Here is an 18878-nt window from a genome sequence, read left to right as displayed (position 1 = left end):
ACTTTTTTCAGTTCATCTAAGAAATACTTATTTCTTGTATTAAAGAGTGCAACGACTGAAACAGAGAGTTCATGTTCCAGTTTCCTGGTGCTTCTGAGCATTTGCGGGAGGCGAAAATAGTTCATCAAATACCAGTCCGCAAAAAAAAAAAAAATCTCTCTTAATAACAAGCTCCTCGGTACCTCAAAGTCTAATACAAATTGCATGTGGGAAATGGTTATTTATGCAGAGCAAAGTCTCTATATGTAACAGACTATCCTCATATGGAAGAGGGGGTGGAAATTAGGGATGCACCGAATCCAGGATTCGGTTCGGGATTTGGCATTTTTCAGCAGGATTTGGACAAATCCTTCTGCCCGGCCGAACTGAATCCGAATTTGCATATGCAAATTAGGGGCTAGGAGGGAAATCGCATGACTTTATGTCACAAAACAAGGAAGTAAATGTTTTCCCCTTCCCACCCCTAATTTGCATATGCAAATTAGGGTTCGGTTCTGTATTTGGCCGAATCTTTCGCGAAGGATTCGGGGGTTCGGACGAATCCAAAATAGTGGATTCGGTGCATCCCTAGTGGAAATACCTGTAAAATGAATGCACTATAATAGATAATAATACAAGATGTGGATTAGTAATTATATTACTAAACATAGACATAAAACAATTTTAACACAAGTCCTATTTACTGTGCTTATGTTGAACTAAGGTGTATATAGAAGTAGCCTGACCCTTTAATTGGATGGAAGTCAGACTAACTCATCCTCGTAACAAGTCTGGCAACAAAGACATTGCAATTGGCTTTGGTCATATATCAGAGTAAAAACATACTTGGTCTTGAGGTTTTCTTCAGGTTAAGACGACTTTTTCAAAAGGATAAACTCAGCACATTAAAAAACTAAATAAATTACATAAAGAATTGTGCAATCAGATTAGAGATCCCTAAAGCTATAATGCTAGCATGAATAAGTATGGAGTATATTCTCAGCTGACCACGTCGATGAAGAGAAATCATATGAATTAGAGAAGGGTAAACAAAAACGAACGCAAGTCCACAAGCTGCTCCCGAAAACCTAGAAAATATTGACACAAACTTTAGAATGCACATTAAACAAGAGCAGTCGCACAGTCCTAATATTAGAAGCTACATTACAGATTGCAAGGACATAAATTGTACACAGCTTCATAGCAGCCGAGACTGAAAAAACCCTGCATCACAAACATATACATATATATATATATATATATACAGGCACAACAGAGGCTCGCACTCACAGGAGTTACAAATGAAAATAAAGGTGTTTATTTGGCAAACACATGTTTCGGCTTCCCTAGCATGTGTGTGTACGCGCATGCACGCACACGCCTGTGTCTGTGTGTATGTATGTATATATAAAGAGAGAGAAAGAAAATATAAATAAAGAAAAAAAGAGAAAGTTCATTGAAAATTACTTCAAAGGGGGTGTGAATATTTAAGTAATTAAAATAATCCGGAATAAAATGCAGAGTGCGGTCTGAATTAAGTAGTACACTTTTGCACTTCTTTTTCGTATCTCCATAAATGTCCCCTAGTATGTGATCAAGATAAATAACTAATAATGTACTGTAAATAATTATGGGCCATGTATCAGTATGTGGTAAAGTCACCATTCGTACCATGACTGCAAAGACTATCTTTAACATAATCGTTTATTTATATAGCGCCAACAATTTACGCAGTGCTTTACCTTAGTTTATAGCAAACAAGGAATTAATGGTGAATAACAAACAAAGGTTTACAGAGTACATTACGATTTCAGGGGCCCAGTGTCTGACTAGCCCACCGGGATACCAGGAAAACTCCCGGTGGGCCCAGGTGTCAGTGGACCCTCCTGCTGCTAAACATCCTATTTCTATGAGAACAAAAAGGCTAAATAGATGGAATAATAGATTATAGTATGTAATGAAAAGAGAACAGAGGTTGAGTGAGGAGAGAAAGAATAATAGTATTGAGAGTGGGCCCCTGGTCTAAGGTTTTTGGGTGGGCCCCTGGTGTCCCAGTCCGACACTGCAGGGGCCTAAATGCGAGAGTTTACAAACGAAAGGTTAGGGTACAATTAAGACATTATTAGGATTATAGAAACTATTTTGTAATTTATTATTTATGAGCAATGATTGATTAATTAAGGTACATTGAATAAGCTTCTCTAAACAGGTGGGTCCTTAAAGGGGACCCGTCACCCAAAAAAAAAATTCCAAATCCTATTTTATCACATTAGTCAAGCAAAATAAACTTTAATTACACAATATAAATTATTTGAATCTTGTTTCCTTCAGTCTGGGAATTCATAATTATAACAAGCAGACAGGAGCCATTTTGTGGACACTGTTATTAAGAAAAGCCTTAAATCATCTCAGAATCTTGTTTGTGCACCAGAATGGGGGACCGGATGTCCACCCCCATGCCCTGGCTACGAAATTAAACGGTTAAAAGAACAGTGGAATGTGGGGAGAGCAGCGACATCTAATAGGTGCTGAATGGAAAGTGAAAGTAATTGTCTGCCCCACCTCTATGCCACTGGCATAGAGGAGGGGCAGACAATATTTGATTGACAGCTGAGATTTTTAAATGTGTTTACAACAGCTATGAACGCTTTAATAAAAAATTGAATTTGGATTTCATGTTTATTTTGAAAAGGACTTTTATTATACAGTTTTTTACGTCTGGGTGACGGGTCCACTTTAAGGAGCTTTTGAAACTTTGGAAAGAAGGAGAAAGTCTGACAGCTCGAGGCAGAGAGTTCCAGAGAAAAGCAGAAGCCCGAGAGAAGTCTTGTAGACGGGAATGGGCAGAAGTGATGAGAGGAGAAGCAGACTGCGTGAAGGAGTTTATTTGGAGATCAGAGATGAAATATAGGGAGGAGCTTCACTGTTAAGGGCCTTGAATGTAAGTGTGAGTAGTTTCAAATATCTTAAATAATGTATTAAGTATATTAAATGTATATTATGCAATATATTAAGTAGTTTAAATGTAATCCTGATGCATCTGTAGATTACATACAGGACTATGGCACACACAGCACTTGAATTGCTGCTGCACATTGCTTCAAAATTCCATGAGTGCCATTGGCCCGATGAGTCATTATACAGAGAGAATTAACATGGAAAGGTCAAACTTGACTATATTACCTAATAATTCCTCCAATGTTGGGGTAGAATCTGGCCATAACCACGCCAACTCCAACAACTGCAACGTTCAATGCCAGAACATGCAATACACTGAAAGCAAGAAAACAATACAGTCAGAAAGCAGTAAATTACCAGAATATCAGTACAGGATGGGTTTAGGAGATTATTTTATTTTGTACACAGATCAAGGGAACAGTGTAATACTTTTAAGAAAACTATCAAAGCAGAGCACCTACTCTCTCCTACATGTCCACTTAAATGACCAGCAGTGGAGTTACTACCTGGTATTGCAACCGGGCCTGCACCCCTTGAAGCCTGCTGCAGCCATTAAATTGGGGGCTGGACAGCGGGGGGCTGGGTGAACCTCCTCTACCTGGACCCGGGCCACTAGGACATGGGCTTATAACACTGCTTACTAGGACTGAAATTCATAAAATCATTTATTTAAGGCAATTTAAAAATGTTTATGGTATTATGTATCTCTTTCAGTGAAGCAGAGATACATGTCTCTATTTGATTTTGCTTACTGTTTTCCCTGGTGGCATTGCAGCAATATCTTTACCTTTGACATATTATCATAGACAGACCCATAGAGCTTTATTGTTTACTTCCTCTTTTATAAGACAGACAATTTATAATCTTTATTTCAACACAAATGTGGAAATTTTCTACTGGCACCGTCGTGGGAATTTGTGCTTTTGTAACAGAAGGAGAGTTTTGTTCACACTATCCCCTTATGCTAAGAAGTGTATTCAATATGAGACTATGAAAGGTAAACTCTGCATATAAAACAGATTATTTATACCATAAATTAACTTCATATCCCCATATAAGGATGACAAGAGGAATTGACCAATCTGAACTGAAAAACAGATCATTGGGTCTCTTCTGAAATGCAGTTTTCTGTAAAGCCTTGGTAATCAAATACAGTAAGCGATTCTAATATCTAATACACAAGAGCCAGAATATCCTGGAAAATATATATTTGCTTAGTGATGACATCAGCTGTAATTGGTGCTTAGTGATACAATTTGTGTCACGTGACTGCCTCATGATTCTATATGATCATGAATTGTAATACTTTACAATGGGGGGGGTTTATTATTCTTTATAGAAAACAATGAATTGCCAAGGGCACTTACAGCTGAACATCGCTGCTTACAGTGCCAAATGCAACCTTGTAATTGCAATCTGAAATGTCACTGTGGTTACGTTAGAAATTGTATGTGAATAATTTGTGCAATAGCATATGGGAATGTTTTTTTTTTTTTTTTTAGAATAAACGAGATTACTCACCAGAACACCCTGGCCTCTTGATTGTGTATTCTCACTCTGTACTCAGTATCTCCAGAGGGAATGGCACCCTCCAATGTACAGCAATGCGAAGGAAACTGGCACAATGGGTCTCTTGCTAGCGCAATTAACCCTGCATTTTTATTTGTGCAAGAAACGTAAAGATTCAGGGCAAGCCCCTTGCACTGCCTCTAGTATGTCCGACAAAGGGGCTTGCCCCAAAATGTTACATTTCTTGCACAAATAAACATGCAGGGTTAGTCCCGCTAACAAGAGACCTATCGTGCAGTTTTTTCTTCGCATTCCAGTTTTTTTTTTTTTTAAGGTAAATTAAAAATACTGCATCCTTGTTTCATTAATCTTCAGAAAATGGCACAGTGCTAAATTTTGGGCCTGGGTACAGGGCTGTATTTTCTGTCTACAGGCTGCCTTGGCCCAGATACAAAGTATTAACCGGTGGCAAAGAAGATTTTTCATTTTTTTGCCACCTCCTAAAGCTACAACCATTGGCATAGGCCTTTTTATTCTTATTTGGTTAAATATATCCCTGCCAGGGCTGACAACTTCACAGAGCTCACTGAAAAAAAATATAAAACTCCCTTTCTCCACAGCAGTGGAAGCAGTTTAATTGGGGACTCAAACAATTAAGTCAGCAGTAAACAAACAAGTTTATGTCCTTAATCACAGTTGTGTGGGGTATACCACATGCTCTAATGCCTTTTCTTGACAATGGGTGACAGTTTCTCTTTGTTGCACTAACTTGACATGAATGGCTGAAACATGTTAAAAACCTTTTGTGCTCCACCTGAAGGTTTTACTTATTATTAAAATTGCTAAATGTGGGCATGAAAAAAAAAAAAAAAAAATACAGTTAAACATTAAAATCGGTTACAAATAAATTACCTTGGATAAATGTCCCCAAAGATGTGTCCTAGGAGCTGAACTCTGACAAGATAACCCAGCAATGGGTACACAGTCATCATTTGGAAAAGCAGGAATATTCTTGCAACAAATGCCGAAATGTCACTACTGGGGAAATTATCTAGAAAGTTCTAAAAGACAAAAAAATACAGGAGAAAAAGTTCAATAGTATGTATGTTTTTAAGTATGTATCTAGCTATAATAATATATAGACCTCCAAGCTGTGTAAAAAGAAAATTATGAGTATATAATATCTGGAATTATACATCACCTGCTCAATACACTGCTTGGGCAGTGGAGGGGATGGAAATGAAGCAAATACCACAACTCCAACATAGACGTATGTTAAACCAACCAGCAGATATGCTATGGAAAGATCTCTTACCTGTAAACACAAAATATTTATTGGGTGTTTATTTTTTTTAATCTATATCCTGTACCATCAATTTTGTAGGCCCAGGAAATGCATTCTGGGAGTGCAGTCAACCTGTGCACTATAAAGCAGTCAGAGTTACCAATTTAATTGAACAGTAACCGTAAAAAGCCTGAAGAAGCTAAAACGTGAATACTGACATTTTATTGAACGTTTTGAGGGAAGTTGTTGCATTATGGGCCTTACTTATCAAAATCTGAATTTTCCTGATAATTTTATTAAAAAAGTCTGAGCAAACTAGAACCCACGATTTGACTTTATTTATTATTAAAAAAGCACAATTTAATCGGATTGGGGAAAAACTCGATAAAATCAAGCGAAAATTCAAACGTACAATTTCTTCCACGAATCGCTCTACTTTTTCTGGCTTTTTCCTCGAAAAGCCAAAAATAAGATTTTTGGCAAAAAATCTGAAATAGTCGGATTTTCGGGCTAATTCCAGCGCAGACCACAGAATCTTCCAAATAGGACAGGGACCTATATACAAACTTGGCTGGTCTGAGATGCCGGATTTTCTGATTCAGAGTTTTTCCATCCTCGGGGTATAATAAATCTCGAAAAATTAAGAGTTTTTTCCCTATAAAAACTCAGATTTTATAGCAAAAAAAAAAAAAACCTGGAGTTTTTTACATTTGCATATTAATAAATAACCCCCTTAAAGTATTGGCAGAAATCTTTATATTTACAGCACAGAAATAAGCAGCAGGCATTATGAAGAGTAGCAGGGGCCTGAAGGTAGTGAAGGTGGCCTGTGGACAACATTTTCTAGACATTTATAAGTTATCACAGGAAACATTTCTCAAACATGCTAAATTTATGTGAGCTACATTTTTCAACACAGATGGAAAAATGCAGATGATAGAAGAAGTTACATTTGGTAAACAAGGACTAACATATATTTATAAAGCTTTAGCTATAGCATTTTGAGTTGCAACCTAGGCTAGCATAGCCTTTTAGAGCTTTAGTCCTTCTTGAAGTCGTTACAGCAACTCACATCTTAATCTGTGGATTCTGGCAAATGCCAGAGGGGCTGCTGTAAGATGCCAAAGACAGTCACTATTTATTGGGCAGGTTGGGGGGCTGTTTGGGCCTGTGTACTTGAAATGCCAGGGATGATTTTGAATCCCAGTCCAGGCCTAATGTATGACTGCATAGTGTATTGTAGCTCTCACAGAAATGTTTGTCAATTCAGGCCGAGAGAGGGAGAAACAAGTATTGCTTACTGAAAAGACCACATGGTACAAGCAAACAGCAAGCAAAGAGCACAATCAAAACATTCCAACAATTGCCACAGGGACTTCAATAATCTGCCATAGACCAGTGTATTTATTGGACCAGCAGAAGACTGTTTGGGACTCAGGGTTCTTGAAATACTGTAATTTATTTTAAATTTCAATTAGGGCAGTTATGCCACCCACCACATTTTACTGGAATGAGAAAATGCAAGAAGCAAATACTCACATTGTTTTTTTGATTTCTGTTGTTCTTTAGAAGTGTGATAATACAATTGTGAATGAAGAATGCAAGAGTTAAAATTCCTGTTAACTGCGGAAAAGAGACTCTAAATTCTAAAATATAAATTAAAAAAAAAATACAATCAGAACCCCAATAATACTGCATATTTATAAATGTTTTTATTTTTATTCATAAGCATTAGAGGTTCGTTCTTATGCCCTTCCTGCTGCTGTTTGTCTTTAAGGCAAATGTTAAGATGCAACAGAGATTCTTTTATTTATTTATTTTTTAGTTTTCTATCTGGAGTAGAACAGCTAACTATAGATTGATTGCCATGGGGAAATAATAAGGCAATACAACCAACACACCTAATGACTTTACTGACCTTCCACACAAATTTCCCTCTGGTGTTCCCAGTCCAACAGTATCTTCAAAAGCTGTAGAAAAGATTTCAATTAACGCCAATGATAGGAACATGGGGCAACACAGGTGCAAAAAGCACATGAGGATGGGTTACCACCCAAAAATGTTGTACACTTTCCTTTTTATACAATAAATGTGGTTATAAGCCTTGAACACACCTTATCTGTGTTGCCCCATGTTCTTATTGTTCATAGGCGGAGGGTGATTTTTGAGATGGGGAAGGCTAATTAAAGGGTGCTCTAACCAAAATATTGTTTCCCCTATCAGAGGTGCAGGCTAACAATGCCCACAGTGCAGATTTTCTAAGAAAAGCCACATATTGAGTGCAACGGCCACCACACAAGGTTGGTGTGTCCCAATCCTATTTTACACACATGACTGAGCTGGGGCACTCTCTTATTATGCACATACATGTGCCCCAACACAGAAGCCCACACCAGGAGCTTCCTTCCAGTGCACAGGCCACAGTGCTTGATAGGAGTCTTTTATTCTACCTTTAGTATGGGACACACATTTTACATGATAAGCATCATGAATGCTCTCTCTCTATATATATAGCTATACATATACACTTTGCATATCATATATGCCATGGAAGAATATATGCAACTAGCTTCTATATAAAATCCAGTAACAGCAGAGATCAAATAAACCTCCAGTTCCAAGTGTGGTGTATAACATCCCTGATAACATAAAATATGCCAGAAATACATTGTGAACCTAGTAGAAGCCTTTACTTAAGAGAATATATTTTCCCCAAAAGGTATGTGCATAAAACAAACAAATATAGGCATGCAGTAGGTTGGACTCTCTTAAAAACACACACACACATCAGTGTCTGTCTGGAATGTGGGAATAAATATATAACAACTTGGGATCGCTTTCACTCACTGTAGGCAGCTGCGCATGGCAACATGCTGGTTTGTGGAGCCTTAGTCCCCCCCAAGCCTTCATTAAAATCTGCCCATGCGATCATTGGTGCCAAGGGAAGATACCCTGGTGCAAATTTGCCAAGTATATATAAATTAACCCCAGTATTTCACTAAGGCAACAGTGTAGCAATTTTAAAAAAAAAATGCAAAACATAAAATACAGTATACTTACACTGGTAGTTTATTTTTACACAAAAATGTCTTTAAAATGGTAAACCCCACTAGACTAACCTTATGCCTGAGGAACAAAAGAAGCAACAGTGGTGTGGATGTAGTCCTATGTCTAATTTATACTAAATGTGGTGAAAAGGATCCTAAAATCAAACATGCACCTCCCTACAGTGATAAAATGAGTACAACTTTTATTTAAAAATGTTGTTACAAAATTATAAATGAGGGTGCGAGCAATGTAGTGCTTTGACTATGTAACTAAAGTAGAAATGTAAGTAGTACTCCAACATTCTATTGTCTACTAGCATGAAGGGTAAATATAGAACTCCAGCACCAGGGCACAATTACAGAAGTCTATCCTTCAGTTTAAAAATCCTCAACCAACAAATTGCTAAAATGCCTGCCCCTCAAATTATTCTTAAAGCAATACTGTATATTGTTACAAATGTACTCTAACTCTGAAATACATGATTAAGCCTTGTGCTTAATCTTGTGTACTCTTTGCTCACTTCATGAGCAACAGCTCCTTTCACCAATGAATGTTCAAAATAGAAGCAGGGAACTAGTGATGTGCTGGCTGGCCCGATACCCACGGGTCGGGAGGGTTCAAGCCGACCTCACACCCCAGGGTTGAGCTCTTCTTCCTTCTCTCCCTGCCCACGCATTATAGCCCCACCCCTTTTTGTGATGTCATTGGTGGATCTATAAAAGGAACCCGGAAGTCGCGGGTGGAGGGAGGGAAGGTTAGAGTTGGGTAAAACCGGACCCACACTTCACTACAGGGAACATCTTTGTGAACCATTCCTTCCACTATTCACTATGCTAAATAAGCATTTGAGTATAACGGTAGAAAAAAAAAAAAAATCAGTGAATAAACCAAAGAAGGTTTCCATCCAAGCCCTAGTTAAAACTTAAAGAAGTATCCAAGCTTCCAGTATTAAAGGACATGTAAAGCCTAAATTCTACTACCATGTATATAATATGGGCACATCTCCCCCACCCAAATGACATAATTTGTACTACATCTATGCCCTCCCTTTGCCAGCACCATGACACAAATAGCTTTCACCCCATGGCCATTTTCCCTGTGAAACATCATCAGTGACATTTACTTTTGTGCTATAAAGGATTTTGTGCATTCATGGATGGAGGCTTATACAGGCACAACTTTGATAAAAAGTTCTGCTTGGATTGAGCCCTGTAATTGCGGAGCTCTGAAGAGGAAGTTAGCAGCAGACAACTAGAGAAGAGTTTCTATGGGGACCAGCAATGCCATCTGATAATTAGCTGCCAGCCTGGAGGGTGTGTTTAGTAATCTGAATTGAGAAGAACCGAGCATACTCAGTATCCAACAGCCAAAGTAAATTATCGATGGAGGGGGCCGAGTGAGTTAAGGTGGCCATAGACGGTAAAATTCTTCTATCCCCAACGACCAATTTTAGTGTGATCCGACAAATTTGTCAGATTATTGTAAGGTTAGTAGGCACCAAATGATTGTGCATCTTTTCGCCCGAAATTGGTCAGAAGATCGATTGGTCAGGTTAGAAAATTTACCATTCATGGGGAAATGTATCCATTGTCCAATTGTTTGCAGGGCCAATCAGGCAGCTACCCACAGTTTTCCTGTCTTTTTGTTTGTGGGGGTTTATATGTCCTTTAAGGATAAGGCCACACAAGGAGATTTGGGGAGATTTTGTCGCCTGGCGACTAATCGCCTCGTCTTTTGAGCGACTATCTCCCTGAACTGCCTCTGCGTTTTTCCCCACATATTACAATGCAAAGTCGCCCGCGCTAATGCACACGTGGCGATGCGTTTTCTATAGTCGCCTGAAGTTGCCTCAGTGAGACCTGTGATGTACAGGGGTAAAGTTTTCCTTTAATGTGCTACAGTTTAAAATAGCTGTAAAAGTGTTCACGTTACTGTAACCTGCCTCCTGTTACTATCGCTGTAGGTTTACCTCACTGGGTGGATTGAAATGGTGATAATCTGATTGGTAAAGGAACTCCAATCAGAAATCCACTAGAACAGGGCTGTCCAACTGGCGGCCCGCGACCCCCCCTATGCTGTGTCTGTTTACCATGTGTAAAATTTAAAAAAGGTATCACTACAGAGATTAACTGGCCCCTGCATTGTTTAAACCTCAAATTCAAACTAATCTCCTGTATTATTCACACCTGTGATCCTCCTGCATTGTTCACACTTGTGACACCTCTATTGTTTATATCCTAAAGCCCTGTACTGTTCACACCTGAGACTGCCCACATTGTTCACACCTTATTCAAAATGCTATTGGGGCACAAGCACTGTGTCACTGTATGTAGTTCATTTTAGAATGATAGCTTTCCCTGTCTCCTGCTCTGTTCTGCCTTCCCTCCCTGTGTGTGCCATTCTCTGCTTGCCCAGTGCTGCTTGTGTGCCATTCTCTGCTTACTCAGTGTTGTTTGTGTGCCATTCTCTGCTTGTCCAGTGCTGCTTGTGTGTGCCATTCTCTGCTTGCACAGTGCTACTTGTGTGTGCCATTCTCTGCTTACTCAGTGTTGTTTGTGTGTGCCATTCTCTGCTTGCCCAGTGCTGCTTGTGTGCCATTCTCTGCTTGCCCAGTGCTGCTTGTGTGTGCCATTCTCTGCTTGCCCAGTGCTGCTTCTGTGTGCCATTCTCTGCTTGCCCTACGCTACCTGTGGAATGTAAGCCTGTTAGGGGTTTGTTCTTGAGGTTTGTTAGCATTTGGAAATTGTTTTTAAGGGCCCCTAAGGTGTTTAATCATGTGTTGGGGGTTGTTGTATTATCCACAGGGGCGGATGAGGCATATGGATTTAAGGGTATGTTTTAACATGACTTCAATTTTTCACATATGAGTGATGAGGGATTTCCCTGCAGTGAGCACCAACCATTTGGATTCTTGGTGTGTTACCACCGTTAATGTGGACATGATCTTAAAAGTTCTTGTTGTAACATGGGTGTGGTTTACAAATGGGTGTGGTTTTAAAGGGGGAGTGGCCAACATTGACTTCTATTATCGGCCCTCCATCACATAGGCCAGTAAAATGTTGGCCCTCGGTACCACAGAAGTTGGACAGCACTGCGCTAGCGCATTCTGGTCAGTGAAACCACTGCCACTTTATATTTAGGATTTATATAATACGGTCATTTTCCTGATTCTTTGATAGAAACATACAAATATCACTTTAAAATAAACAATCCACTAGTAACATGTAGAGGTATAAGATTAAGAATTTAAAGGCTTAATTATGTTATTATTATGTTTGGGATGCACTACATTCCTTGCTTTATGGTATTTTGTATCACTCAAATACACTATGTTTTGTATGGATATCCTATATTCAGTTTAGCATCTTTGTAATAACTATTCTGATGTTACTGTAATTGACACGCTGAATAGTGATATGTTGTTTTTCTGGTGTGACAATTTTTCAATAAACTACCTGAATTAAAAAAAAAGAAAAAAAAAAAAAGAATTTAAAGGCTTATTATCACAATCAAATATTCTGAATTAGTATCGACACTAGTTTCATGTACAGTACTCTAGGAGGCTTAGGGCAGATTTTTCAAGGGTTGAAGTGAGAATTCAAATTTTCGAGTATTTTTGCGGAATTCGACTAGGGAATTGTTAAAATTCGATTCGAGTTTTTAAAAAAATTCGAATTAGATTTTCTAAATTTATCATGTCCTAGGCCTTTAAGAATTCGACTATTCGCCAGCTTAAATCTGCTGAATTGCTTTTTTCGCTTTTAGGGATGTCCTGGGATGGAGTTGTTTGCAGGCTTCCTGAAAATTGAGTTTTTTTTCAGAAAAAAACAAACAAAATCAAATCGAATTCGATTCGAGTTTGCGGGTCGATCCCATTCACCTGAGTTTAAATCTTTTTTTATATTTTTTGAAAAATTTCAAATGGCAAGTCCAGTTGTTATAGAATTGCCTATACTAGATATACCATGACCTGGTTGAATGAAACTCTTCATAGTCCTCTGTGAGTGTCTTTTAGCTAATTTTAGTAAACCATTTATTTATTATACAATTTTACTCTTCTTTTCATTTTATGCTTTAACAGTTGCTTTAACTTACCTGGAACAAAGAATTCCTGAACTTGGTTCCAAATGAATTGTAAATGAAATCCCAGACGTGCTGCTTTTAATGTGACTAATGATACCAAATAAATTATAGACACTGTGCCTGAAAAAAAATAAATAGAACAATTTTCAGAAATATTTTTATACACCATTAGCGGATCTCAACCTACACCTTTGGCAAGAGAATAACATAGCACATCAGGGATAGTTATTGGCCAAATGAATGTGAAGAGCAAAACATTTATGTGGGAGTACAGCTAGCCATACTGATTAAGATCCAATAATGAGAAATCCACAGGCTTTTGCTTCATTTTGCCACCTATGTGGTAGAACAAACTGTACTGTTAATATTTAAACAAACCATAATCATGTATTAACTAGGAAGGTGATCATTATGGGCCCATACTCAAGCCAACATTCTGCTGCTTTGGTTTCTCTTCAATAGGACATGTATGTGCACTTTAAAGGAGAACTAAACCCCCCCAATCTTGCAGGCATTGGCCCCCTCCCTCCCTGGGATGTGCTTAAGTGTTAAAAAATAAAAACAAAAACACTTAAAAATTCTGACCCTTAAATGCATAGAAGCACAGCAGCGATCCCGGGCGCCATCTTTCGGATCTTTGTGTAGTCTCTAGGGTTGCCACCCAGCCGTACTTTACCGGCCTAGCCAGTAAAACACCTGCCAAGGCTGGTATTACAAATTTACCGGCAATGTAGTTGCCGGTAATTTCTAACACCCTTAAGAAAAAGCCCTTGGCCCGCCCCAAATTCGCTCAGTACTTTTTTTTCAGGTTTCTGACCATTGCGCGTGTTGCTCCTCCCCCTTTTGCGTCACTGTGCATGACTCCGTCCCCTTTTACGTCACAGCCCACCCCCTTTTGTTCCCGTCCCCCCCCCACCAGGCGGTAACATTTTTTAGAAAAGGCGGCAACCCTATGTTTTGGTCTCTTTGCTGTCACGAGGCTTGTTGGCGCATGCACACTTGGGCCAAGTCAGGAATTAGCTTCAACTGTACTTGAGCAAATCAGCATTGAGACCTGAAGTCTACATGAAGATCCGGAAGATGGCGACCGGGAGCTCCGCTTTGCTTCTCTGCATTTAAAGATCAGAATTTTTAAAAGGGTTTAAACACTAAAGCACATTGCAAGGAGGGAGCAATTCCTGCAAGACTGGGGGGGGGGGGAGTTTAGTTCTCCTTTAAAGCACACTTATGTTAGTAGGTGACATAAGATCACCAAGCTGGCAGCTTATGGAAGGGAAAGAATTGTTGAAGCTCGTTTACCAACAAAACACTGGACAACTGTGTAGTAGGTCAGGCCAATAAGAACTAATCAATGATTGACTTAAGTTACTACCCTTGTACAACGTTGCCCAGTGTTGATAAATGACCCCTCATTTTTTTCCGTATGTAAGCTTCTAGGACAATGATTTTATGTGTCCTACTGATAAATTGCAGACTGATCAAACCTATACATAAGTTTATAACACACACATGCAAAACAGTCCTTACTCACTCAGATCACATATAAAATAAACCACAGATAACAATATAACATTTTAATATACCCTTGGCATTCAGACAAGATCTGGTTCATACCTAGAATGTTGAACTTTGCGAAGAATGAAGGTGAGCGAAAACTGAGAAGAGGCAGCAGCAACACAATGAGATAAAAAGGAACAGTATTTGTTTTACTCCACCAAGTTTCAAAGTGTTCAAAATTTGTCCCATTTCCAAAATAGGTTTCCATGGATTTATTTAAGGGTCTTGTACTATCAGGATTAGGACAAATAACTGTAAAAAGAAGAAGAAAATTGTATTTTTATATTTATCTTTTAAATATAGCCAGCAAAGCTCTGTAGCAGGAACATATTAAAGGAGTATGTGGGTAAAGCACAAACTAATAATAGCAGGGTTCTATGTTGTCTCTGAAATGCACAGATTTCTGCACTAGGGCAAGTGAAAAATGGTCAAAGCAATGAATATATTCAGATATTTCTGAATCAAATATCGTACCTTTATCTGTCCCGTTGTTGCTTAAAACATCATCGGTGACATTTACATGATTGACATAATCTGAAAAGGAGACTCACCGTTAAAAAAAGGCTATTACAAATATAAATACATGACGTGAAAGCAATTTACTGCAAACAGGTTGGCTTTACACAAATTCCCCCCCCCCGCCACAATCAAATGAAGCTTTAGTTATGCTACTATGAGTACACAGATAAGCTTAAAGGGAGATCATATATTTAAAATAAAACTGCTGAAAAATTATTCTTTGCTTCTCAAGGTCTACACATTTTCACCTTCCCTTAAAGGGGGGCTGAAAATTGGGAAGTAAATAAGCATAAAACCCTTTGAGCACTTTTGCAGTTGCTTTTAAGTAAAAGAAACTTTAAAAGCCGTTTTCAATGCCAGCAACTGCAGCAATCTGAGGCTCAGGAGTTGCAGGAGGCCTCTCCCAATTAGAAGCTCCTTGTACAGAGTGACCTCACTCCAGGTCTGGACTGGGAATCAAAATAGGCCCTGGCATTCCAATTACAGAGAGGCCCAAACAGTCCTCCACCAGCCCACTTAATAGTGACTGTCTATGGCATCTTACAGCAGCTCCTCTGACATTTGCCAGAACCCGCAGATTGCCAGTCCGGGCCTGCCTCACTCGTTGGTTCACTGTATTGGGCTCTAAAAGGGACAGAGCAACATCCCCAAATCCATTGCAGTGTTTTGAAAACTGCTGTCCAAAACACCACCCATATTAGTACATTTTTACTCTAAATTTATAAATTCTAGTAGATGTATGGGACCTGTTATCCAGAATGCTCGGGACCTGGGGGTTTCCGGATAACTGATCTTTCCGTAATTTAGATCTTCATATCTCAAGACTAATAGAAAATCGGGTAAACATTAAATTAACCCAATAGGCTGGTTTGGCTTCCAATAGGGATCAAGTACAAGGTACTGTTTTATTATGACAGATAAAAAGGACATCCTTTTTAAAAATCTGGATTATTTGGATAAAATAGTCTATGGGAGACAGCCTTTCTGTAAATCAGAGCTTTCTGAAAAACAGGTTTCCAGATAATGGATCCCATACCTGTGCTGTAACAAAAAGATGGTATTGGGCATGGCTACTCTTTAGAAGCTGCATTCATTATTAATTGTGGTTTAGAAGAACCCACAGAATACTAAACATACTAGCACATAAACATTAAAATAGTTCCATCTTCAATGCAGAGAATGCTGCCGACTTCATACATAACATCGACCATGTGAACGTGGACACTGGCAGGATCACTAGTGCACCAGCTTTGCCACCAGTTTATCTGCTGGACATATAGGCGCCATGGTGCATACACCATTACTGCCCTGAATATTTTTTGATAAACAAAAGATGGTGCAGCCATACAACACATTCCAGCAAACAAAACCTTGTAACTAATGATGAGAGAAAATTCTCGCCAGGTTTCGTAGCAATAAAAATAAATAAATAAATAAAAGACACTCATAGAGTCCAATAGGTGAAAAAAATTGTCACTTCATAACAAAATAAATTGTCACATAAAAAAGTTAAAAAAATGACCAGTGCATTTGGCAAATTTTTCTCCATTTTGCAAGTTTTTGGCGAACCGAAATGGGTCAGATTCGCCCACCGCTACTTGTAACCTCTCTCTAATCAAGTAAAGTAGAAGCAAGTAACTAGATTAATGTTAATTACATTGTATTCTATACTAAGATTAGAGAACAATGAGGATTTTGATACTGTAGAAAGCAAAGAAAGAAATTGCATAAACAAAGCTATTAAAAAGAAGTCGTTTATGATCAGGGTTTTCTTTGCTCTGTTTTATCAGGAAGGAACATACTTACTGTAAATAAATTTTCCAGTATTGAAGAGGAAATTGGACATTAATACCCAATACACAATCATGGCACCAATAAGAGACACCAAAGAGAACAGAAGGCTTGACCACCTGCCAAAAGAACCAAAATAGTACTGGCAAACATCAGGGAACTCCCATGTGGATGTATCAGTGAGTGCTGGAAGACAAAAGCGACATAGTATTAGCATTGAACTAGCAACTTAGTTGATATGGGTTGCAAAAAGTGCAATATACACACAAACATACAGATATATCAATACATGTAAACATATACAGTGAAACCTCAATTTTACCTACCCTTATTTTAGTTTTTCATGCACTTTTTTTTTTGGGGGGGGGGGGATTTATAATGCATTTCAATGGGTGCTTTTCCATGATTTTATATCATGTTTTCATCATGTTCATACTTCTGTAAATATTATTATTAGTAAAATTAAGAGGGTTAATATACTAATAAATGCTTACTTTGCAATGGTTCTGTCTGTAAATAATCAAATCATATTATTCTGAACCTCATACAGTTATGCACCAATTGCAAATGGCTTTTTTGTTGTGCATGTGACGGTAAGAGAGGTCTTGCGCATGTCCCTCATGGTGTCACAACAAGCAGATGTAATGCCCATGGGCAAAGATGTGGATGGCGGTGGAAGTTTCAGATTCTCTCAGCATGACATTATGAACACATGAGCTCCATATCCCTGATTTATCATTTTCCCGGATTTTACACAACTTTTTTCCCAGTCCCCTCGAAAACATAAAATGGGGTTTTACTGTATATATATATATATATATATATATATATATATATATATATATATATATATATATATATATATATATATATATATATATATATATATATATATATATATGCAAGCCAAGGGCATAAAATACCTTATTTGACAATATACTTAAAGGGGACCTGTTACTGAGAAAAAAAATTAAACATGAACTTACAATTCTGTTTTTGTTAACATATCCATATCCATTAGAAAGTTATTTAAAAATCTCAGCTGTCAATCATATTGCCTGCCCCTTCTCTATACCTTAGGCATTGAATTGTGCTTAGTATAAGGGAAGAACTATGCTGTTTTATATTTATTGGAGCACATTTAAAATATGTCTTACACATTATATTCAGTCATATATATTTATGTACAGAAAATAAAGTGCTAAATTCCTCAAAAATTCATTGAGGAGGGGGATTTAACAGAAAAAATAAAATATAGTATAGTATTTTTTTAAAGATTTTTGTTTTTTATATAAAATTATTAACACCCACCGTGATTATTGACAGTGATAATAGTGTTCTTTTATTTAACTTAGAAAAAGAGAGCCCAAAAAGTGAAGTTGTGAAATTTTGAAAATATAAATAAAAAATAAAAAATAAAGAAATAATAAAAAAATTGAAAAAGTGAAAAAAAGTGAATTATTCGGTGAATTAATAAATGCAAACGATTTATCTCCAAGTGATAGTGAATGTAGTATTATTACTTAAACACATTCATTGTGCAGTAGGTGAATATTAATGTGATTAGTGAATATTTGGTGTGGGTTAAACTTCCCCTTCGATTTTTCTCGTTTTAAATCCACACTATATAGGTTAGAGGAAAGAAAACGTAGAATACTTTGCCACAATTCCGGTACAACCGGTTGTGCAGCTCACTCACCAAATGTGAGTTAAGGGAGAGCGTCTGATAGGTCCTGTTCGCGCTGTTTCCACTTTTTTTCTACTCTCCGGGTTGTTGCAATAGGGAAAAAAATAGAGAGGGGCATGTGCAGGGATCACTTTAAAACAGTTTAATAGAATAAAAATACACTCACAAACACGATCGGTAAAACTGCAAAAGGATAGGTAAAAGTCCCGCGAAAGTCGCTGTGTCTCCTTGGCGTCCCTCGGAGGATACAGACGTCTCTTTGGATCGGGTACTCCTGCAAATAGTTAGCGTGGTCCTTTTCGCTTGCAAATAGTTAGCGTGGTCCTATCTGCACAACCGGTTGTACCGGAATTGTGGCAAAGTATTCTACGTTTTCTTTCCTCTAACCTATATAGTGTGGATTTTAAACGAGAAAAATCGAAGGGGAAGTTTAACCCACACCAAATATTCACTAATCACATT

The 18878-nt window shown here is 38.0% G+C and overlaps 1 protein-coding gene across 2 annotated transcripts in view; it reads right to left on the bottom strand.

The window, feature by feature from the left end:
* Positions 1–623: 623 nt before the first annotated feature.
* slc38a9.S (solute carrier family 38 member 9 S homeolog) overlaps positions 624–18878 on the bottom strand; it is a 58023-nt gene continuing 39768 nt past the window's right edge. For both annotated transcript variants that reach the window (XM_041580571.1, XM_018244485.2), the window contains 9 exons: positions 16745–16915; positions 14894–14953; positions 14477–14671; positions 12875–12982; positions 7271–7377; positions 5648–5761; positions 5359–5507; positions 3163–3252; positions 624–1067 (listed from right to left, as the gene is read on the bottom strand). In XM_041580571.1, coding sequence (XP_041436505.1) covers positions 902–1067; positions 3163–3252; positions 5359–5507; positions 5648–5761; positions 7271–7377; positions 12875–12982; positions 14477–14671; positions 14894–14953; positions 16745–16915 — 1160 coding nt within the window. In that variant the 3' untranslated portion in view covers positions 624–901. The remainder of the gene's footprint in view (positions 1068–3162; positions 3253–5358; positions 5508–5647; positions 5762–7270; positions 7378–12874; positions 12983–14476; positions 14672–14893; positions 14954–16744; positions 16916–18878) is intronic.

Source organism: Xenopus laevis, chromosome 1S, assembly GCF_017654675.1.
Source record: "Xenopus laevis strain J_2021 chromosome 1S, Xenopus_laevis_v10.1, whole genome shotgun sequence".
NCBI lineage: Eukaryota > Metazoa > Chordata > Amphibia > Anura > Pipidae > Xenopus > Xenopus laevis.
Note: the sequence above shows the minus strand (reverse complement) of the source record. Positions and strands in the feature narration are given on the sequence as shown.